Source organism: Haliaeetus albicilla, chromosome 5 (genome assembly GCF_947461875.1).
Source record: "Haliaeetus albicilla chromosome 5, bHalAlb1.1, whole genome shotgun sequence".
NCBI classification, from domain to species: Eukaryota; Metazoa; Chordata; class Aves; order Accipitriformes; family Accipitridae; genus Haliaeetus; species Haliaeetus albicilla.
This window is the reverse complement of record NC_091487.1, coordinates 24,742,107-24,766,949: the sequence shown is the minus strand read 5'-3', so window position 1 is coordinate 24,766,949 and position 24,843 is coordinate 24,742,107. Positions and strand designations below refer to the sequence as shown.

The window sequence follows — 24,843 nt, the reverse complement described above, 5'->3', positions numbered from 1 at the left end:
ACCCTGAGATGACTTTGACTTTTATCATTTGAGAATTGTTTTAGTGTCTTGTCATGTCTTGAAACTGATGTAAAGGTGAGACAATGATGTCAGTTCATGTTTTCCGTGTTGATTTTACTGTGACTAATTTGGGGCCTTTGTTACACATGCTGCAAATGTCACAGATTTTAGATCTCAATGGTTGAAGGTTTTGGTTGTTAATGAAATTTTGTTGGAGATAAATACACTAATTTTCACTCCTACTTTAAATTGCAAGGGAGGAAAATTTTCAGATGACAAAAGCTGATATGTTATTTCATTATTTATATTATTCTATCTAATAGTGAATCTGGAATTCTGTTGGTGTTCTCTTTGTTAAAATAAGGATCTGTGTTGATGGACAACTTAAGAGATAATATTGGGTTTTTGCTATATCTCCAAGTCCACCCCCCTTCTTCCTGTTTTAAAAAGGAAAAAGTAGTGGGGTGAGGGAGGGACATTATTTTTCACTAATCTCCCTACTTCCATTGTTCATTTGGGACTGGAAGATCAAGAGGTACATACAATACCACAGCTGCTGTTGTATTTCAAATTTGTCAAGAAGCAGAAAGAGTCAGAACATTTCTTAGGGAGACTCTCTTTTGCAGGCATTTGAACCAGGGCCAACCCGGGGGCCAGAACAGTGGGTACATCTGGGGGGCGTTCTCACTCCTGGACTGCAGGCTCTGGCTCTGGGCTGCACCTGGCTGATGCGCCTGACAGATAGGGCACACAGCATTGGCCTTCCTGGAATACGTACAAAAGAGGTGTTGACATTCCTGACATTTTGAGATTTTTGTGGTTCCTTTGTGGCTGGTGGAGAGAGAAGGGATTGTCTTACGGTGTGATTCAGAGTGTTTAATGCAGGCTCTTGCTTTGAAACCTCTCTGGAGGTTTCTCTTTGTCAGTGTCCCACCTCCCCAAGTGGACAAGGTCCCTGCCATCCCCAGCAGCTGCGCCTGTTGGTGCTGTGCCTCTTAGCCATGGCTTTCCTTCTCTGCGGTGTACGAGGCCTGAGGGCTTGGGACCTCTCTATCTCTGCTCTGGGTCTGATGTCCCCTCCCTGTTCGGCCAGCTTCAGCTGCATGTCATACTGCCACCTTCTTTACCTTTCTCCTTTTTCACCATTGCTACAGGGTCTCTGTGCTTTTTAGGTCCTAACAATTATACTTTTGTCTTCTTGACTTTTACAGTGCCTTTTACAGTGACTTCCAGCTGCCCATTTGGACAGACCTAAGATTTGCCTATCAAGGATGATGGGGTCAGTGGCCATAAAGAGAGACACAAATTCAACCCACTCTACTAGCAGAGCAAAACAATTCAGTGAAATTATATCTTGTAATTTAGACCAGAAATATGTCCTACAGTCTCAAATCTGCTATGTTTATTTATAGCTAAAAAAACCTAAAAAAATCTAAACCTATGTTGTGTTTCTGATTATTTTTCTAAATCCACAATAATCTTCAAGAACATTAAGATATTTGCATTCCTTAGACTGTACAATTATTAATCCCCTTATCTGGCTTGGAGTTCTCTGTGGGTGAACATATTCTTGGGATGATCTGGATTTTAGATTTCTCCAGCAGACGCAGAGCAAAAATATAAAAGTGAGAGAAATGAACAAATTCAAACTCAGCGTGCTGCTTTTTGAAAATTCTTATTCCAATAAATTCATTTGACCTCTCAGTCTCCATGAAATTAAAAAAGTCACAGTCCTGTTTGATTAATAAACTCACTTAAGATAGGGTGTGTGAGTGGGGTGTGTATGCATGGATCAAAATCCCTGCCATACTAAGTGCTGTGAGAGGTGGGAGATGTGGAGGAGGAATCAAGCTAAGGGAAGAAGGTCAGGGAACCAAGTACGAAAGGGGTCACGCATGGCTTGAGTGGGTAGGACTTGGTTTTTGTTATGTTAGTTCTGTGATATCATGTGTCACAAAATTAACAAATGGGTCAATTGATGCTTAATGGATTGGGCATGAATATATATATACAATAGTATTTAAACAATATTTGTATGAATACAGTTATACAGTAAACATAGTTGAAAATTTGGGCTAGAAATGGATTTAAATTGAAACAAACAAGGTTTATGCCAGAAAGAGTTATTGGACAGAGACTGGAGCAGCCCAGGTGACCACCACAGCCCTATCTATAGAGCTGACAGTGACTGTCACTGCTGACGGGAGCTGTGCTGCTTTCTGGCTTTACCTGGAATTATGAAACCAAAGAGTAGCTTTAGCTATAGAGCCATAAAGTAACACACTACCCTTAGAAGTTTTAATCTCCAGTTCTTCCCAGAAAGGAAATGGAGTAGGATTAAAAATAGGTTACAGGTAAATTTTTTAGTCCTTGCCAGGTCTGGTGTACTGGTGTATAATTACTAAGTGTGAGCGGTGTTGATTGGCTCCTAAAAATACATGGTGAAGCCACCACGTTCAGGAATGAGGATAGCTTTGTGTGTGTGTGCGCGTGCATTTAGCCCGGATATTTTGTCTGAAGCAGATGTGGTGGGATCATGGCCTCCCTTTCACTGACCACTGCAGCCTTGAATTTCAATCTTTAGCTGAGGAGAAGTTATTTCTATAGCTCACCAGAGGAGCGAATGCTCCCTGCAGGGCGCCACTGCAGACCTTGGCTTCCCTAGCCCCATTTAACCATACTGGTGTGCAGTGCCTCCGGAATCGCTCCCCAAGAGGTGTGATGAACCTCAAACACAGTTCTGCAACTACCAGCAGGTTTTTTCTACCTGTGACAGATGCTTTCCTGCTCAGTGTGGAAAGCAGCGCCTGCATATGTGTGTGCCCTGTCTGCTACACCCATACTTGGTCTAGTTCAAGTATGTGATCTCCAATCCTGAGAGGTATTGGACCAGTGTGCATGGATATTGCTGCTTCTTTTTCTGTTTTGTTCTTTTTTTCTTACTCTCTCTCTCTCTCTCTCTCTCTCTTTCAAAGGCCTCTCACACCTGATGATGGGTGAACAAGGTAAGTCCTTCAACTTTCTCTTTGTTTCAGTCACTGATCATGAAAGAGCTTTGTCCCTGCTGCTTTTCTGAGCTGAGCTTTGCATGACAAAAGCAACTAAGCCTACTGGGTGCCAGTGAAGCCATTTGCATTTTTGTCTCTGTGTCCCATGAGCCATGGCTGCTTGTCAGCCTGGGACTCAGGTGCCCAGAAGGGAGCATGAAATGATTCCATGGACAGTAATGAGGTATGCTTCCCCCTTCCATGCAGCCCATCAACTATTTTATCTTGCTATTTCTTTCTTGTGCCAGCTGTAATGACTCCCACTTCCGCCCGGTAAATGTAGACCTCAATGTTGGTCTTTATTTTTAAGAGTGCAATTATTACAAAAAATACGTTAATAGCCCTCATGGCATGATCCTAACTCATTATGAATCCTGAGGAAAATTGCATATAATGGCCTGTAAGTTGTGTGTCTGCAATTTAAAATATTCAAATATGCACAGAGCAAAATGGTTTAGAAAAAGAACAGGGCTAACCCCAGGTTGGGCTACAAATGGGATCTAGGCCTCTATCAGAGTTACATTTTAATATCTCAGCCTGGATTGCGTTACAGATCTATTGGCTGTGACACGATGGGATCATTAGTCCCATTTTGCACTATGGGGGTGTGGAGCAAGAAACTGGTGAGGTGAGGCGAGGTGAGGAGAGGGGTGATTCTGTTTGACGGTGTTAGCGTCTTGCTGACATGGGTGCACAAGGAGGACTTAGCAGCACTGGTGATGCATTCTAGTCTTGTGAATGCAGGAGTGAAAATGTTGGAGACTTAATGCAAGGTGTGTGCACTAGGTGCACTAGGAAGACCACACCAACTCTTTGTCTACAGGGAGTGTCATCGTTTAACCCCAGCCAGCAACTAAGCACCACGCAGCTGCTAGCTCCCTTCCCCCCACCCAGTGGGATGGGGGAGAGAATCAGGAAAGATAAAGTAAAACTCGTGGGTTGAGATAAAGACAGTTTAACAGGACAGAAAGGAAGAAACTAATAATAATAAAATGACAATAATAAAAGGATTGGAATATACAAAACAAGTGATGCACAATGCAATTGCTGACCACTTGCCGACCAATGCTCAGTTAGTTCCTGAGCAGTGCTCCCCCCCACAGGCCAACTCCCCCCAGTTTATATACTAGGCATGACATCCCATGGTATGGAATACCCCTTTGGCCACTTTGGGTCAGCTGCCCTGGCTGTGTCCCCTCCCAACTTCTTGTGCCCTCCAGCCTTCTCACTGACTGGGCATGAGAAGCTGAAAAATCCTTGACTTAGTCTAAACACTGCTTAGCAACAACTGAAAATATCAGTGTGTTATCAACATTATTCTCATGCTAAATCAAAAACATAGCACTATACGAGCTACTAGAAAGAAAATTAACTCTATCCCAGCTAAAACCAGGACAGGGAGAAAATGTGAGTTCTGACCCTAAAGGCTGATGAGGCTTTCCTAGACTAGATGTACACAATAGTGTTTTTGCCATTAAGTGAACATGTATCTGAGGTTAGACAGTCCAAAGAATTGGTAAGATGGAATGTAGTGTCTGTGAAGGCTCAAGAGTAATTAGGTACTTGAATAAAAGAGGCATATTCTCTATGTATCTCAGTGAAATGTAGAGAGGCTTAGGACATAATCAGTTTTTATTCTGTAGTTCAAGGCAGATGTCTGCTCTGAGGTCATGAGAGCTTAGGAAACAATCAGAAGTAAAGTTGGGGTTCACTCTTCAGTTTCTGTACTGCTTAGCATCCCTATGTGGTGGGAAAAGTAGGAAGACAGGCCTTTTTATGAGGGCATGTCAAGACCATGGTATTTGGCATGTGGAACACCCAGCTAAGCTCTGGGAAGCATTGAGCTCTTTCTCTATCCTCACTTACTGTTCAGCTGGGCTCGTGGCTCAGAGGTCATACTTGTTGAAGGAGCATCCAGCAGACAGGTCCCTTCAGTATGTCCTAGTTGCTCAGGATGCAGCTGAGCATGGCAAGCCGTTGGCAAAGGAAGGATGATGGCATGTTGGGAGTGATCAGGACAGTGAACTTACATGGCCACTTTCAATCTCAGTGACACTGAACATATCTTTGTAGCAGTCTGTGATTTAGGACTGGATTATATAAACAGATGCACTTGGCCATTTAAATTACAAGTTGCAACCCAGCTGGCTCATGAAGACTTGCATGACCTATTCAGGCCTGTATGATTGTCATCAGTCCTTTCTATAGTCCCTTGCCTGGCAAAAAAATGTGAAAACTATTGGCTTCTGGCAACTTTAGCCACCCTTGTTTATCCATGATGCATCAGGAAACAGTGGCTTCTCTTTTCTTGCCAAGCAACTCGCAGATATTCCCTTCTGATAAATATTTATTCTCTATAAAAATATTATGGATATAAATATGTAAATGTATATGTGTGAGTAAATATGCAATGTCAACATTATATACAAATACATTAGCTCTGGTAGGTGAAATGTGTTTAGCAAATATATTACCATGGGATTTATTTTTTTTCTGTCCTACTCTGTTGTTTCCCTTGCTGTTTTGAATTTGACGTGGAATGAGGCATATCAATGGCATGCTATTGCATGAGGTGTTTGCATTTCTCAGTAGAAAATCAAATTAAAGCCAAAGGGCTTAACCAGGCAGTTGCTAGTTGTGCTGTCAGTTGTTTAAGCCTTGCTTTGTGCTTTAGTTGTGGTGTGTCTTTTGTTTTTCCCTTGACGTTGTGTTTTGTTGGGTTTGGCTGCTACATAAACACACTCATTTTCTTGTTTTTCTAAGTATGGCCAGTGACATAATTCTCTGGTTTTTATGCCTCCTCCTTCTCTTCTCTTTTGCCTCCTCCATGATGGACATCCCTCTTGTTCCTCCTCTTAACTGGACACACACCTTCCTGTCTGTAGGTAGAAGTAAAGGTAGAGATTGCATTCTTTCTAAGACTTCATTGCTTGTAAAATGTTTGTTTGTCAATGGACAGATTGTGTTTTTATGAGTGTGGTTCATATTGGAACTTAATGCCTTTACTTTTAAAAGTCTCTTAACAATTTTTTTGTTTTATATTGAATTATGGAAGAAATACTGATTAAGATGAATGCTTTGAGGCCTTCTTAACAGATGTTATTTTTTTCCCTGTTCACACTAAGTACCGGCTGCACGGTGTCAGGCTGTCCATAGCTGGTGATGCTGGGGTGCAAAGGCACCATCAGTTCAGTCAAAGACAGAGCCAGAGGCCAGTCAGCTGGTGCTGCTGACTCTCTTGCACTGGAGTGATGCCAGTCCTGAGCATTTTGGCACTGGTGTTGGTGGAAGAAGGACCCTTCAATGATGGAGGTCTTTTGAGCTGTCATTTCTCCCCCCAGCTCTGCTTCCCATCCTCTCTGTTAGTGAAAAGGTATTTTTCAAAGAGAAATTGAGTTGCAAAAAACTGCAGAGGAAACAGAAGTGATCAGCACTGCTAAACAGCGAGGTCCATTTCCTTTGCAGCTCAGTACAGCACAGTTCACATCTATCTTTAGCATGCAGAAGGCAGTCATCCATCCCTAATCAAAACTGTCAAAAAGGCAAAATGCTGCAAACCTGCTGTGGGTCTCCAGTTGGAATGGAGGGAAGGGTGAAGATTAATTGATAAATTATAAGCACTGCTTGAGGAAAATCCATTTCTTTGTCCTATTTTTCCAATGAGAGAGAGAGATCAAAAGGTTTTATTATGCTGAGGCTTACTCCTTTTCAACAAATACACTGCTGAAGAATCTGATCTATTGATCAGCATGATTTGAACACACTGGAGGATGTTGGGTGTGTCCGTGCCAATAAGACGTTTGGGGATGAAATGACTAATTGTACTACTATGAATTTGGGAGGATACGAGAGCTCAGAAGATTTGTTCGTAATAACTTTCCTTTGAGGCACAAGCAGTCTCTGCCCAGTGATCACTCCTCCTGTAATACCTGAATTCTGGGGAGCACAGTGGCATATTAAACACTTTCTCTTTGTATGATTCCTCTTTCTGATGACCTTCCTTCTTCTAACAAGGTTGTATTGTTGGATTCTCTGTGATAGAGTGCATCATGTAATCAATATTATTTGTTCTGTTTTGAGGTTGAAAGAATATTCCAATCATTAATTTCATAGCTTTTCTATTCTATCCAAAGTTGGGCAGTGGAGGATAATACATAAGCTGTACTCAGAGCTATCTTCTTAGCAAGAGGTGAACATCAGAACATAATAATCACATATATACACTGTAAAAAATGTGAGAACCTAAAGCTCTAAGCACACCATATAAAATGTCACTGTGCCTCAACACAGCTGCCAGTAATTGAGTTAGCTGATGTATGGCTTAGTGTGATTTAAGGGTCAGCGTAGATCAGGGTGAGTCTTGTATGGCGTGATGTTAGCTCATGTTGCTCCCTTCTTTTCTCAGGTGTCATTTGTGCTGCAGGCCAGTCTGTGCAGGACTAAACTGAAAGTCTTTTCTGAAGCAAAACTCCCAGTTGAGCCTGTAGGAATGAGGATTATAATATATAGTGCACAATTAATTCATATGCACTGAAACTTAATTTATTGTGTCACTGAGTGAAAATACTGTTTCACTTCCCAACTATGTGTAGTTTTTAGCTCTAGTTGTAGCAAGTGACTTGATCGGAGACCCATCATTCTGTATGAAAAATGGTATTACCTTCAGAGGACTCAAGCGGTGTAATTTTGAACCCACACATGGCCTTCAGCTCACAGAGAAGGTGGTACCAGATGCCTTAGTGATTGTACCTGGAAGGTTCATATTTTTTGGCATTCTTGTAGTTTGTAGTGAAAACTGGCAGCCACTCTGTGTCATGCCACATATGTAGCCAAAGGATATGATGTATTTGATTTCATAAAACCTCTTCACAACGTATAGCAGTCTGTGACCTTGCATTCATCATTTGAAACAAGTCTTTCATTAGTTGCTTCCACTGTAGTAAATAGGCTTCTTCTGCATCTATCCTTTTTAAAAAGTTCAGGAGATTTTTTTTTTTTTAAGTTCCTGGAAAGCTGAAGAAGATGATGTATAGTTGTTCTGGGGTGGTGGCTGGAGTAGTTGAGATACAGAAAAGCACCTGAGGACTGCTTGCATTTTAACCTGAACTGAGTATATATACATTGTTTGTGTTTTTATTAGGTGTATGCAACTGGTCATGGAGATGAGGTAAATGTATGATGAGAAGGGATGACTTTTATTTAGTTTGGCATGAATTGCTGAATACGACTTCTCTTCTGGAGTGGAATTGACAATTAAGGAACAATTATATTGAGTTTATTTCCCTAACACTCCCCCACAAGTAAATGATACCAAAGGAGATCATAAATATCCAACTCTAATTTGCTATTGAACTGGAGTTAATGTGTAGTCACATTCTTCCATATCATTTGTTCTCTTGACAGCCTTTGTTAAGGAAATGATAATTTCCTTATTGCTACCTTTCACCATTCTCTTATATATGTAGTGAGTTTTGTTTTACCATCACTTTTGGTTTGGATCTGGCTTCTACTGAAGTTCATGCCTCCAGAGGAAATTGGCTGTATTCCTGGTGGGACTCTGCTATTTTCAGTGAATGAAGCCCTGTGTCTTCTTGAAGACAATAGCAAAATTCACATTCAATTTAGTGGGCCAGGATTCACCCAAAGAGCTGAAAAGTCCCAAACGTCCCCTCTGACACACAGAATGACAGTGAGGTGTGGCTGGTTTCTGGGTGTGCACAGGACACCTCTGTAGCACCTGTGCAGTCTGTAGACTGCTGCTTCTCCTCTAAGGCACTGGGCTCCTTCCCTCCATCAGTAGCTGTGCTCAGGGTGAAAAACTGCACATCTGCACACGCATTTTCAACATGAAGCAGATTTTTTCTCCATTCTCAGGGAGAAATGAAAGACTGTTCACATATTTCATGGTTGGGACATTTTTAATGCATGTCGTGTAGACCAAAGTCTACTGGCAAATTCCCCGTGTAGTTCTCAGCATTGCAAGATCAGATTATCTCCCTTGGTCCTAACTGCTCTTAACCCAAGTAGGTCTTTTAAGTCTTGTAATGTTCAGCATTGCTCTCAGTGAGCAGTGTGAGGTTGTTATTTCTTTGAATTGTTCAATAATATTGACCAGGAGGTAATGGCACAGAAAACACGAAATAGCATTTGTGGACTCAGATAGAAAGAAATGACTGGACCTTACTGATCTGGAAAATAATTTCGAGTTGGTCTTCCCCAGTAATACCATTAGGATTTCAGAGTGATGTGAATAAGTCCATCTGAGTGGCCAAGAGTTTATGCAAATGTCGAAGTGAAACATCAGTAACAAATTAACTTATTTGTGCTCTAGAAATATCTAATTATAGAAGGGGAAAAACAACACTACATTCATCTTGCCAACCTTGACAGTGGTTTTTAGCTCTGCTTTGCCCTGTAAAATATCTTAATATTTGGGTTTTAAATGTGGATATTGTATGTTTTGGGTTTCTGCACTGACAGTCCTTTCCTTAATACTTTTAAAATGTGTGTGGTATTGGATTCATTTTCCTTTTGGTGGGGAAAAAATCCTCCATTATTATAAGGATGGCGACTTTCAGTTTTAATTTTCCTCTTAATGACTGTTTAAAAAATAAAGCATTGCCTTTTATGGTTAGCACATTCCCAATCTGTGAAACCTCTTTGATAGTATCAAGGCCCCTTGAATGTAGATGTCACTCTTCTGGAATCATTTTTTGTAAGCAAATTTTTGCTGCTGGTTTCATATTTTATTTTGAAAAGAAACAAATGTTTTAATGTAATTCTTATAAGCCTAATTACAGATGATTGATAGTTGATGAATTTAAAATGTAAGATATTGGGGGACATTTCTGCAAGGTGTTTATCCTATTTCTTTATATTCCAGAGGTGATGACGTTTTCCAAACGTTGGTGAATGAAGTCACTTAAATGTTGAGTATCAGCTAATGCAAAGGAATAGATGTCTAGTAAACATTCTTCTTTTTACACCTCTTTGTAATATATTTATGAAGGCAGACAAATGAGACATTAAATAGGACATTTCTGGTAAATTATTTTTTGTTTGTGCATATGAGCATGTGTGTTTACAAATAATGTGTATGCATAAAATATTTAATAATGTGTTAAGTATTTCATCGTTTATAGGTAATTTATTTTTTCTTGCATGCTTTCTTTCTGCCTTATTTTAAAACTGTGACTTTCTAACATGTGAATGTTAGAGTAAACAGCTGATTCTTCATTTGCTTTCATTTTTATTACAAAGAATGATTCCTGTTAAAGGCATTGTGGTCGTGTTGTGTGTAAACACAAGCTAAAATATTGTCCTCTTATGCTGTATTGTAGTCTTCTGTTTTCAATGAGGCTCAGGTTTTACTCTGCCCAAAGAGAATATTTAATTGATATCATTGAAAGGCTTTTTTTTTCCTTCCTCTGTTTTCTTCATTTAAGGCATTCAGTGGTGTGTAGAGATGCAGAGGTAGCAAAACAGGCCATATGCTTTGTAAAAGGCAGACTAATAGCACTTTTGATGGACGTCTGATTTTTAAAGTGCTGTATCTTTCATTAAAATTTACATGTAAAGTAAGGGCAAGCACAGTGACATGAAAGCTAATGCAAGTTGCACATCTTGACATAATAACAATCACAAGAAACTGGAGATCCCAGATGGCAGCTTGGCCTTTGCCATCCTTTTAATAAGCTACTAACTGCTAATTATTGCACTCTTATGGGCAAGTTAATTTACTGTTGACTCTTAAAGAGACATTGTGCCTTTTTCTGGCATTTAGGTTTTTCAGTTTAAATTTGAGAGTGTTTTTTCCCCACAGATTGGAGTCCTTCCAATGGACAGTAACAAAGAGGCAAAGAAGCAGAGAGGGAAATGGAACATAATAAGCAATGTTTTCTTTGATAATAGCAGAATATAGGGTTGTGGGTTTTTTCTAGGACATGGGTTTAGAGCTGAAAGGAACACCGGCATGTATATTAGATCCAGGATTTAGGTTTTGTATTTAAAAGAAAGCCCTTATTGCAGAGTTAGTATTATCATTAAAAATAAACAGAATGTCTTTCCCTCAAATAATTGAAGCTTGAGATTCTGAAAATGAGATAAACTAGAAATAGAAAAATCAAAATTACAGGTGCATTTCTGTTGCCAGAGATGATTTTAAGGCAAAATTTCAACTCACAATTCTGAAAGCTAAAACGTCCACTGTATTTTTGGAAAAATGCTTCATTTTTAATGTTACTTTCTTGGTTGTCATAATACAGGGAAGAGTGTTATCTGTAAAACATACAATTTTTTAAAGTGATCTTTTTCTTCTTCCAGTTGAAAGAGACATCTGGTAATAAGACCAGTCAGGGAGAAGTTTTGATCTAAGAACCTATTTAGGAATGAAGCAACAGCTGCAGTTTAAATGGACTCTAATTCTCACAGTTAATGCTGTTTTGTGAATGCATGATTCTGTGTGATAACATTTGGGAGGAGTGATGGTAGGTAATAGCTTATTTCCTGGGCTTTATGGTAATGCAGCAAAGTGGTGATAATGTCATCAGGAACTGAAATAGACCCGTCACACACATCAGCCAGCCCTGCAAAAATATGAAACCCAGTGAAAGAGGGGAGTTTCCTGTTTTAAGGCTCATTGTGGCCTTTTGTGGACTAGAGTGATAACATTATGGTATTGAACTGTTTAGAAAATACGTGCTGTGTAAGCTGGATCTTATGCATTAAGAGTAAGCGCTTAGAGACAGCAGTCTTATTTGCAGCGCTTTACCAGATAGTAAATATTTTGACTAGAGATTAGTGGATAACATGCCATACAAATGGTTGTAAAACTATTACTGTGAAGAAGGTCATGCTTTCTCAAATCGTCTGATATAAGTCACCCAGTATTGTCAGTGTCAGTTATTAAGTCATGTCTATTGGTGTGTGATTTCCCCCCCATCAGTATTCTGGGTTTTGATTCTGATTTTGGCAATGCACCATTGCTAGTTGCTGCTCTTCCTGTGACACCGACCACCTTTCATTTATTTGGCCATACTCACCTCTTTCATGGAGCTAGAGCTCCTTCTCATGCTGGCTTTCATTTCCACATTTGTTTCAAGAGCCTTGATAGTTCTGAGTGCACATATCCAAATAGAGATCATTACTGATAGGCTATGAAATAAGGGAAGATAGTAGAAAATACCACCACAGAGAGCAAGGAATCAGGTGTGAATCCAGCACTCACAGGTTGTAGCATATTCATTTGTTTTGGAAGCCTTTTTGTTTTGAAATTTTTGTTACAGTTGAGCTATCCTGCAAGTTGCTGTGCTTAAGGTACTGTGCTCCCTTAACAGCCAGTGAAGCCCATTAAAAAGTAAAAGTCTTTTGCACCTGGGAGTGTGTTGTGTACCTGCAAGGATAAAGTCCCCAAATTCTGTTTTAGCAGGATTTTCTGTGAGGTGTTGATCTTGTACTAGATATGCTTTATATACCAAGAGGTTTGATGTAATGGTATTAAGAGCCATATTCTTCAGTGCACTGCAAGGATTTTATTGTGGTATAACTGATACCAAAGCAGAGGAAATGCACTGATGTAAAAGAAATAGTGCAGGGAAGAATCTGGCTCTGAGACTGTTCCAACACTAACCTGAGGGATTCTGGATCATTCTCACCGTTCTCACTAAATGATGGCCTTGGCTTTCCTCTTGATAAAGTAAAAGACTGCAAAGCATTTAATAGAAACAGTCCTTTACCAGCACGGCTTTGTGGGGAAAGGCTTTAAACAGAACTGGTACTTTGAGAATTTGTGTACACAGTTGTCACCATTAAAAAAGTCAGTAGCATTTGCCAAGCAGTACCACACCGTGGTGCCTGAGATATCGCTTTCTCTCCTACAGTAGAGCAAGAAGAATGTATGTAGTGTGTGTAGGTAAGTGTTTACGATTTGATTCTGTCAATTGCATGCATTTTAATCGAGCTTTTCTCTCAAATCACGGTTTGATTGAGGAACTGCTTATGGGTCAGATTATTTCTAAAGCAAAACATGGTTCCTTTTAATTGACCAATTTTAATGGAAGACTCTAAAAAAAACATTTCAGTATTTGTTCTAAAATGACATGGCTCTGTGATTGTTAGTAGTTAGTAGTGGTAACAAAAATGTGTAATTTGAATGTTAAAATAATTGTATTTTAAAAGGAGCTGTGGTCTTATTAGGTACGGTGGAATTGTATTAAGCCAGCGTTATAAAGCACACACCTTTATTCCCCCTAATTACTGGTATATTAATAATGACCAGGTTGATGATGAATGTGCTGATCACCAGCTGGGACCAGACAATTACATTTGATTATGTAAAGAGTTAGTTGCTATAAGCCTTGAAATATTAAAACTTGGCTAGAATAAATATCACTGAAGAACCTTTGTCTTTTACATGTGTATTCAGCTGCCAGTTCTCTGAGCAATTCTTGGTTCAGTCAGTAATGTTGGGAATCAAACTGTGAACAGTTATTTTCCAGCTCTGTGCATGTTGATAAAAGGATCTTGCATAGCTGTTGGCTTGTCCTGCGAGGGGAGAGCACATTGCTGCATCGCAGCACGGGGATTACAGGCTCTCGCTTAGCTCTGCATTAAAGATGTTGCAAGCTTTTATAAAACCCAGGGCAGCACCTAGCATTGCCATGCATTTGCATTTCCCGGCTCTGACGAAGGGCACACGTTTCAGGCAACAGTGCCTTGTAGGACTGGCCAACTCTATCATCCAAATAATACATTTATCTGACCATTTTCAACTACACATTTATTTTGGATAGTCTTACTCTGCAGACAGTCTCAATGAAGTCTGTAGGCATTTGGGGCTAGCTGCTCTCTACATCTGTGGTTTTTTATCCCTGAGTTTACCAAATTATTTTTTTCCCCAGAATTTGTTCAGGTCCTAAATATCCACTGATTTATCTTTCCTGAGTTGTAAAATTGCTGAAAAGACACATAACTTTCATTATTTGTCTCCTGGAATACTGTCATAAAGAACACCTTCTGGCATTGATCATCTGCAGTTTGAACAGACTATCGTTTTTGCCACAATGTGACAGACCATTTATGCCAGACTGTGGAAAAATTCTTTTCCTAAAGTTGGAAAAATCAGAATGTAAGGCTCTCTTTAAAAATGCCTTGCTATACTTCAGGTACTCAATTCCAGGCTTAGCAGTTCAATTTCTCAGTCAATTTTATATTACTAGATATGATACTAGAGACATCATTAGTAATTTTTCTTTGCTACATTCTTGTACTTTATTTGTTCTATCTATTGACTTCATCTTTAAAACAGATGTATTTTAAGAGAACTCTGTGGACACTTAATTTCCTGCTGTGCTGCACTGTATGTCCATAATGGAATGAATGTATTATGTGGTGGATGTGCTTATTGTATTGTCAGCCAAAAGTATGACGTTTTTCTGTTAGTGCCAGTTCCCTTTGATTTCCCAAATACTGATTTTTTTTTTTTTTTTTTTTTTTTTTTTAATTTGGTGGGGTGAAGAGAAGAGTGGAGAGCTAATCTCTGATTTTCTTTCGTTTTGTTTCCTAAGGTACTCCTATTTAAACCAGGGTAGTTTTCTTACTAATTTTCTCCTTCAGGTATTTGCTATCAATCTGCTGGGTTAAACTTTGGGCTGTTCCATCAGGCAAGTTTGGTAAATGTTGATCAGTGCATGAAATCAGTTCTTAAATGGTTGCAAAATTGCCTTCCTTCAGACTGTTTTGATCACAAGGGCTTTCAAGTGTCAAAGTCATTTGGAGAACTAGATAGATAAAATGCATGAGCACTAAGCTTTTTCCAGGACAGAATAAATAAATGTGTTTTCTACTGTGTGTTCTGCCTTTGATAGTGATTTGTTAAAAGGGAAAAAAAGAAAGGCAATGATATTAAATATTTACAAGAGTGATTTAGTTGTGTAATCTTGTGCTATGCATCCCTGCTTAATAGTGAAATCAGCTACCGCTGAAGTAAATGCCATTAAACTGGTAGTGCTGTGAAGGTCACTGCCTATACAATGTCAAAGCAATTTATAGAGAATAATGAATTTTGTCGGCTTTCCAATGTACCAACCTCCCTCTTTTTTGTCTCCTTTTCCAAAAATAACCCAAAAGAAATTTATTTCAGGAATCACTTTCTCTCTGACTCTTCTCCCATCTGACTGATTCGGGAGCTTGAAACCTCTTTACAAGTTTTCGTATTGATGTGCTCAGTGGATAGACACTGATTCCCTTCTTTCTGGCCTTGAGCTCGTTACAGCTCTATTTGCTGGGATTTCCAGTTGGCCATTTCTCAGCAGTTTGTTTTAAGAGATGCTGAATTATGACCTCCGCTTTTATGAGTGGTTGCTTTTCTTCCCTGTGCTATTTCTAGCCCTATCTGTTGGTGATTCTTCTGAAAAATACTTTTTTGTGTGCTGATTGTTTGTCATCAGCACTGCGCATGTAGCGTGTTGACATCCCACCAACCTCCTGTCCTGGTAAGTGTCTTATAAATGCTTGGAGTACATTCCTAAATAGTGTTGTGCTTAATGGAGAGGCCTCAGAAGTGAGAGGTGTGTTCTTTGCTCTGCGGCTGGCTTTCCCTGCAAGTTGTTGGGGCCTTTGTGTCTCTGCAGCAGTGGAGTGGGGACAAAAGCTCTTCAGCACCACACAACGAGGCTGCTGCATTGACGCTTATGGAGTGTCCTGAAAACAGTACACAATGAGTACAAAGCATTATCATTCAGCTTCACATCCGTCCAGTAGGAAGGTTAATTATTTGTTTTCCTTGTTTTACAGTTGAATAAGCAGAAGCACAGAGAGATGGAGAGAGCTGGAGGAGAACAGGCAATAAATGCCAGAGTTCTCTTGTCCATTCCTGTTTCTGTAAGCACCAGTGCGATCTGTCTTATAAACCACCACATAACTTGCTTGTTCTACCAAGGACTCTCCCAATTAGATTCCACTTGCTAAAGCAATTCTCTAAGAAGATTAAAACTGTATTTATCTATTGATAAACATGTACATGACCGTAGAAGTAGCAATCATATTTTACAAAGGGAACAACACAAAGAATATGTGACAAAAATCTACAGAATGAAAAAAAACATAATGCAGAGGTGCCCTAAGTGTACTGTGTGAGGAGTTTGCTGTGAAAGTACATATGAGTGCACAGAGACAATGTGGGTTTCTCCTTGAAGGCATGTATTTTAAGGACAAGTGGAAAAGAAAGAGGCTACTTTAATAGTCAATGAGTGGAAATGTTTTTTTCAGTTATGAGGAAAAAGAATGGATGTACAGCACCAGCAGTGGAAAGAGGGGACAAATGGAATGAATGGGAAGGGAAGCAGAGGGAAGGGTAGTAGAAACATATGTACTCCTATCTAGAAGGAGTGTCCCAGATAAGGTGGTGGGAGAGGAATCTGCCATGAACACTGGTCTTCTGGACAGAATGAGGTGGGAAGATATCCCTAAAGATTTTTTTTTTTCTGTATATTAGGCAGCTAGGTATTACTACTGGTAGATTATTTTGGTTCTTTGATTTTTGTGGCATCTCATTCCACAATGCACACAGGAGAAGACTAGAGCCTTCATTGACTGACATGGCTTTTCATGGCCTTCTCCTCCAGGCCCATTAGTGGACCTTTTTTCTGTTGTGAAAGAGGCTAGTTCAGCAGGGTGTCTGGAATGGATGTGTATGTGCATGGTTAATTCAGGCCTTGTGATTGCCTTCAGTCTGTTTTATCTGGTTCTTTGTCTCTTTTTATGCAAGTCTATGATTAGTGTTGAGTTCTTCCCAGAATGCTGGCAATTATCTCACAGGTGAAAGGATTAAGAAAGAGCAGTGAGAATTACACTGGGATTAAATAAGACTGCCTTTGGAGTGTGTTTGTGGATGTGGTTTTTTTTTTTTCTCTAAGCAAAGAGAAAGAAGAGAGAAGCCAGCTCAGCCTTCAGGTCTCTCTAGGGAGGAGAGTAATACCCTTGAATATGGAAAAGTAGCATCTCAGCTTGGGAGGAGGTCATGCTGAGAAAGGAAAGGTAATGTTAAGGCACAAGATTCAGATCCTTCAGTTCAGTTCTTGGTTGCTCTGATTTTGCTTCAGGCTGTTCTGATTGCCCACAGCGAACCTCAGCTTGTCCATGTGTGAAATGAAAGCAGTGGTAACTTTCCTGTCTTATGTTGCATGAAACTAAATTAATTACTCTGTAAGCGTGTTAGGTTTTTGGGTAGTAAGTACAAAGGAAGAGGATAGGGTATTCTTCTCATGCCCCATGCTGTGGTCACACATCCAACCACGGGATGTCAGATGTGGTTAGTGTTGGGTTATTTTTGTTCCTCTATTATCTCTCCCTCTGTGTAATGAGTGGGGCAGACACAGTGCTGGTAGAAATGGGGGGCTCAGCCCCCTTTTGGATGAGGAATTGCCCCATGGGACTGGCAGGCCATGTATCCCAGACTCTGGAGGGGCAACACAGCTTGCAGGCTGGGCCGTGCCACACCTTATCTACAAACGGGCCTGGAGACTGGCTTGTGCTTGTACAAGGCCTGGCAGATGTCACCGATGATGGGAGCCTGGTCTTTGGACTGCAGCCCTGGGCAAAGAGATATGTTCACCTTTAGCCCTGCTCTTGACCTCTCCTGACTCTGGCACCACTTGTGTTTGCAGTGCAGCACTGCCTGAAGACCCTGAGAGAAGTTGTGCTTTGGTGCTGAGAAAGCAAATAGTGCCAGGAAACAGGAGAGGGGTGATGGGAATGGGCAAAAGCCCCATCAGGTGTCCTGCTGAGTCTGTGCGTGACAGGAACAGTGGCACGCAGGGTCCATGCTAACCTCAGTATTGCTGGAGAGGCTCGGGTGTTTCTCAGTACGATATAGCAGCCCTGCTTTCAAGTGAAATTGAGCTTTTACCCTGAGGGCAGTTTATTTTTCATAGATCATAGAATAGTTTGGATTGGAAGGGACCTTTAAAGGTCATCTAGTCCAACTTCCCTGCAGTGTGGAGGGACATCTTCAACTAGATCAGGTTGTTCAGAGCCCCGTCCAATCTGACCTTGAATGTTTCCAGGGTGGGGGCATCTACCACCTCTCTGGGCAACCTGTGCCAGTGTTTCACCAGCCTCATTGTAAAAAAATTTCTCCCTTATATCTAGTCTGAATCTACCCTCCTTTAGTTTAAAACCATTATGCCCTGTCCTACCACTACAGGCCCTACTAAAATGTCTGTTCCCAAGACTAATTAGTTGCAGCTTGTACTGGTCAAAGGAACAGACTGGAAGGATGTTCTCTCTTCCTACACAGGGTAGCTGAAGCCAGAGACAGGTAGGTTACCTTTTGGGATGCTGGCTTCCCAACTTGGAGCTGTGCCTCACCTCTGAACCCACTGCCTGCTCTTCACTGTGCGGCTTCCAGCTCCTGGGAGTCACTACTGGCTGCTCCCCAGGCAGCAGCCATGGCAGCAGCGACTGACAGACACCTAACGTATCTTGCCCTGGTGTGACATCCTCCTCAGGGAAGTGACAAGGGCAGAAACTTTTCTTGTCCTGCTCTTGCTACTGCTCTCACTTTGTGTTTTCCCACTATACATGCTGTCCCCATTCACTCAAGCCTTTCAGCGCTGTCCTTGGGAGAATACGAAGACAGCAGTGTCTATGGCTGTATGGTCTTTACCCTCTATGTTGGATGTACCAAGAAAGGGACAGTTAGTGTTTGTTGTCATTGCTTTTGTGATGAGTATCAGGCACATGCTCACTTTGCCTATTTTACTGTGGTTCTAAGTTGGAGTATTTTTCCTCTTCCGTCAGTTAAGAGTCAGGCATCAGTAAGATGAGGTGTAAGTGGAAATGGGGAGATTGTGCCCTGTTAAGTCCACACAGAGAATGTGGATGGAGTTAATGCATGGGCATTCCTGCATGCTTTTTTGAGCTCTCTGATATGTGTTCTTTACCCCTTCACATAATTCAGTTAACACTAATGTTTTCCTCTTATAATGCAGATTTGTTGGCTTTGATTGGAGTGTATTTGGCTGATGGGGCACCTTGGGGGCAGGAGCAGAGTTCCTAGAGCTTTGGTCTTGTAGAATATGAACTTGCAGATTATAAATAACTTTTCCATGAGAATTCCAATATCCTAATACTACTGTTCCATAATGATTGCCTAAGCCTCTGTTCCCTTTCCATCCAGTGATCGTTATTTCTATTGCATTTTTTATTCTGATTTTATTCTTAGTATGTCAGTTTGTTTTACCTTGTTTGTATTGATGGATAGCTGTGATTAAAAAATGTATTTTGTTCCAAATATATTCTTATCAGAATAACCTCAGTATCTTTCCATCTCAAATATCTATGCCAAACACATTTTTAAGTGTCTCCTTATGTTACCCTGCCTGAGTGACTAGATTTGGAGCTGTAGTACAGCTGGTTTGTCTTGCCCACAGCTCCACCACACAAACCATGATTTTGACTTGCTTTGACTTGCCATGCCCGATAATGCAGTACTGCGTCCCTCTGGCACCATGATCTAGGGTATTGATGCCATCCCACTGCTGGGACTCAGAGTTAGGTTAGTGCACATCACTCTGGACCTTCAGCAAGTAGAGTTTGGTGGGACAGCAGAGCTAGAAACAAGACACACCAGTAGAGCTGTGAACAGGAGGTACTGTGTAGTCACTCAGAGCACTAAGTATTTCCCACTTAAGAGAAGAAGACAGTGAAGGACAGAGATTACCTGATTTTCCACAGAGATGGGGTGAACTGCTAGCACCGGGAACAGAGCCCAGGGCCTTAGATTCCTGTCGGTGCAGAGCTATTGAGCTGAGCGCGCTTTCAGTTGAACACACTAGGTACAGCAAGTCACATCAAAGCCATATTAAAAGCAGGCCTAAGCAATGATATTATTCTTAGACAATGTAGAATTTGCTTCTGCTTTATTTCCTTAGTCTTTCACAGGCAAATAATATTAATTAAAAAGTCCCTACTGCATCTGAGATGCTGGCTTGCCAAGAAATGGGGAGATTAACTTTCATTGTACATGTAGATTTCACTTTCTTAACAGAGTGCTTTAGAGTAAGGGGGGAAGCACTGGAAGAACAAGACTGATTCAAGAGTCTCTTATTACAAGATTATCTGTCTTTTTACTGAGCTGCGTATTTATTACATGGCAAGGCTCTAGTTACAGGCCAGTGATTGCCTATGTTCAGGTGTTTACCTGGCGGCTTCTGGGATGCTACATAAACAGCTGTAAATAGAGCCAGTTATTCAATCCACTCATAAAGAGGTTTGATTGTAGGTCTCCAGTCTTCCCAGGGTACAATGTCCAAGCCAAAGCAGGCAGCAGGTTGTCCTGCCAGCTGACAGAGCTCTCTGCTGGTGTTATTACTGCTGCCACTGCTGGAAACATTTAGAAATGTTAATATGAATTTTTAACAGGGGCAAAACAAAAGGGTCTGGGGGCAGCTGGCACAGCGGGGATGGGGCAGGGAGAGTCAAAGTCTCCTTTTTTATCCATTCATGGTACCCCTTGCTGTCAAGCGTTGGCACAGTGGGCTGCTCAGGGAGGGAAAGTGCCAATTCCCGTTGTTGTGCCACAAGGCTCTGGGCATTCACATTCCCCCTTTCTAGCCATTTCCCCTCACCTTGCTGGCATTACTTCAAAAAAAGAGCTTTAAGTACACCTTTCCTATTATAATTTCTATTGTGTGAGACCCTGAAGTCCACAAGATATCTTTGTGCTGTATAGGATGATAATGAAATACATAAAAATTAGCCAAAGCCACAGGCAGTGGGATCATCAGTCTTTTATTCTGTGAGGCTGTCAAATCTTTCTGGATTTGTCTAGTAGTTATGGTGCATTGTGTGTATGTCTCAACTATATTATCAATAATATAAGCGTCATAACATAACCTCTAGTCCTTGTATGCTCCTGTTTCTTCTGGTCCTGTATATTATGCTTAAGGAAATAAAAAGCTATGGCAGCTTTTCAACAGTTAGATCTGTGTGTAGCTAAATTCTAGTCCTTCCCCGAACACTTCCATGAATTAACTTTCAAACTGTTTCTTGAAAGCCTTATCAGCCTCTAATAAAATAATGGAAGCAATATTAAGAATAATGAATCTGTAACTATACAGAGCAACAGAACCATGAGCAATCATCATCAGCATTTAATAAACAAAACTCATAGAAGACATTTGATTACTTTTGGACTGATTTACAAAATTAATGGATGAAAGGAAGGCAGTGGTTGTGATATATCTAGACTTCAGTGTGTTATTTGACAAAAAGCCCTATATAATCTTACTTGAAAAAAACAATTAAAATTTGGCTTTAACATGAAGAGTTTTCTAAAAGAAATTAGCAATACAAAATGCAACAGCATTTTCATGAACTGGGAAGGCTAGACAAATTGGAAGTTACTGTCATTTCTGTCTAGCGCTTTTCTCAGTGATCACAAAGAGGGGAAGAAATGACATATTAATGAAATGTGTAGATTTGACTAGAATGGGAAGAATTGCAATCATCAGTGTGGATAGAAAACAGCATAAATGTCGCATAAGTGCCATGACATCTTTCATAAAGCAGTAGGTGGATAATTCATCTCTAAAGAGATCTGATAAGCTGCACCTAGACTAAACTGTTAAGGGCCTTAAATACTGTAAGGTGGAGATATGTCAAACAATTTGTAGGAATTTTGAAAGGGCTTGATGATTAAGATCACGCATGGCTTGATTATGAGGGAACAGTGAAAGACGTAGTACGTATAGCTAAACTTCATGCTGAGTAAGTTGCAAGATAGGAAATGAAAACCATCTCCAAGCATATACAGAGCATAAATGCACAGAAGAAAAAAGAATTATCCTAGTGGTATATCTCACAGGAATTACCTAGAAGGGGTGCCACTCAATCGTACAAAGGTGTTCTAGGTCCAGTATCAAGAGGGAACATCTTAACAGTCAGAACTATAATATTAGCTTATAGAGTACTTTACCAAGTGAAAAGATGGGAGCCACTGAGTTTTGACATTTGTATTGAAAATGAAACAAATGAAGTTCCTATTCTTGGGAGCCAGTCTTTCTCTCCCACACCTAGTGGACATGATATGGCAACTTAGAGGAGGATAACTTAAGTCTTTTCCCTTCTTCAAAGCTCAAATGTACCATAATTTAGATATATAGAATATCCTTCATTTTCCAGAGGGTCTTTATCTGCTCCACATTGAAATCCTTTGTGTGTTGCTCTAGTTGATGTCTGTATCTCTGAGGGAGCAATAATCTGTTGTTGTATCAGCTGGCAATATAAAAATAGTCCACCAAATGCAAACAAAGTGTTTTCATACAGGAAACTGGATGGTTTGCCATAACTACATTAGTGTTAATGCACTACCAGGTCTCTTTTTTCTTTATCCATGTGTTAATTTTGTTCTTCGGTCTCACCATCTCTTCTAACTTAATTACCCTCCCCAGACTAGAGGCTGCTGCTGCCTTTTGGCTTCATTACCAGCTTTCATTTTCATTAAGAACCTTGCGCTAATGGACTGTTATAAAACACAGTCATCACTGGCAGGTGTTGCCAAATGGCTCTCAGCATGATGGCATTTCTGTGCAATGGAGCAAACAGTCTGGACATTGGATTTGTGGAGCATCCAGGGGCTTGGGATAGAAGGCAAAGAGGAAGAAGTTTGGTGGATCAGTACAAAGAAGCTCTCAAATGTTCAAATGAACAACAATGGAAAAAGAACAGTATGAGCAGTGGGCTCGTTCTGAGACCTCCAATAGTACCAGCATCTTCTCAGGTTGCAAATATCACAGAACAACTTCCCAAACAGCTCTGTAGTAGTGGTGGAGCCTATATCACAAAATACTAATCCTTATAAGCTTCCCGTTTAAAAGGCAATGAAAATGTGAATACCACCTCACTGACTAAGTGAAGTCATATTTCAAAATAAACTTTGTGGCTCATGTCATCCAACATTAGTAATGGGAATGCATATTTCTGCTGCAGAGATACTGGTCATAGTTGCCTTTGTGTGCCCTCTGAACCATTTAGTGATGTTGGAACAAATATTCATCAGGAAAGAGCAAGGACTTCCTGTATTGTCCTTCAAGGAGCTGATTGTCCCAGTCAAAATAACTAGAGGCATGTCCCAGAAGAAATACTGTCAGATTTTGTCTCTTACCAGGGGAGTAAGAGTGTTTCAGCACTGAGGAACTGTAATAAAGAGTCATTATTCTGTGTTGATCTAAAGTCCCTTACACTTTTGTTACTGTCTCCAAAAGACCATAAAAGCTCCCCAGTTATGTATCAAAGCAAGCACTGAGCAGGGGGACATGATGGCTCCACTTGCAGATAAGCAAATGGTCCATTTTGCATATTCTTTTCTGGCTTCTTTTGGATTTGGTTATGCTTCCCATTTGTCCTTTTATTTTCTTCTTACCAAATGCAAGTTTCATGTCAGCTAAGTGATCTATCTATGCCTTAACAGAGAGTGACACCATGGTATCACTTGCTGGGAAGAAGTGACTTTCTTTTATCAGTTCTTTTTTGTCCTTTCTCAAGGCACTGCTCCTATGCAGTAGAAAGTCTTTTTTGCAGATGGACCAATCTCATAGAGTAGGCAAGGAACACTTGATCTGACTGGCTACAGGATATGCATTTTGGCTGAGTGTAAGAAGGTGTGCTTTCCCCTAATTCTTGACCTTTTAGCAGTCCTTGGGCCACTTCTCAGAAAGAATGGCTTTTCACAGGCCAGTGCAGTTAGTCTGCAGCTGTAACTGGAAGAGAGTAGTGTCCATACTGACATGCAGTACACTGCCAAATCCAGTAGCTCTTCCTTAAGCAGAACTTCTAATGATTGTGTGGCAGATTGGATTTTTCTTACTGCTTACTATGCCACATCATTTCTCTCCTTCAAGGGATGAGCTCAGACAAGACCTTTCAGAACGAGGGAAAATGTGTTTCACTGGGGGGCCTGGATCCTGTGGTGGAGGGAGATGACCTTCTGGAGTGTGCAGTGGAGTTGGCAGAAGAAGATGACTTTAGTAGGCAGGGGCTTTGCAGCACAACATGGCCATGGGAGAATACTGGCAGGAATAAGCAAAGAGCCAGATGATAGGGGTGGTGGAAGGATAGACTTTTTCCCAGGGACCCTGTTAGGACTCTGCACCGTGTGCTGCAACCCAGACGATTATGAAACTGCATGTTGAAAGTGGTGAGTGGGGGGAAGAAAAGGCCCCCAGCAAAGGCAAGGCAGGTAACTTTAAACCTCTTTTTTTCTAGTCTGCCCTATGTCCTTGCTTTTCATTTTCTCCATCTTAAAAATACAGTTGGCTTAGTTCTGAGTATAAAGGACATGTAGTCCTGCTCACTGCATGCACAAGCCTTGGCTGATCTACCTTTAAGCTCTGATCACATCAGAATCCCATAACAACTTGAAGGAGACTTTTGGAGTGTGTATGCTGGCATGTGATCACCTGAGTGCTACCCCTGCGGGTGAGAATATTTGACCGCAGGCTCTGCGGGTCTTGTGTGACTCTTGCTCTTTGCAGCACTGAATAATGACAGAAACTTTCTGGTCGCCTGAGCTCCCCTGTGGAAGTACAGTTGCTGGACTTCCTTTCTGCTCTTAACCCTGTGTGACGTTATCTCTGTGTTGTCATTTTCTAGGCTGAAGTGGCTGCAGCCAGAGGCTCATTTTCCATCTTTTATTTAGGCAAACCTCATAGGAAATTTCAGTGTTTTAGAATAAGGGGAAATTGCTTCTGGTTAGAAGCAAGGATGATGTAAATAGGTATAAATCTCTCCCTCCTTT

At 40.7% G+C, this 24,843-nt stretch overlaps 1 protein-coding gene across 32 annotated transcripts in view; it reads left to right on the top strand.

Moving 5' to 3' along the window:
• NRXN3 (neurexin 3) overlaps window positions 1-24,843 on the top strand; it is a 1,027,863-nt gene that overhangs the window by 92,443 nt on the left and 910,577 nt on the right. For 24 of the 32 annotated variants that reach the window (XR_011324711.1, XR_011324710.1, XM_069783750.1 and 21 more), the window contains one exon: window positions 2,976-3,005. The exons of the other annotated variants lie outside the window; for them this stretch is intronic. Coding sequence is in view for 22 of the 24 variants with exons in the window: in XM_069783750.1 (XP_069639851.1) it covers window positions 2,976-3,005 (30 nt within the window). In the remaining 2 variants the exon portion in view is untranslated. The remainder of the gene's footprint in view (window positions 1-2,975; window positions 3,006-24,843) is intronic. 32 annotated transcript variants of the gene reach the window in all.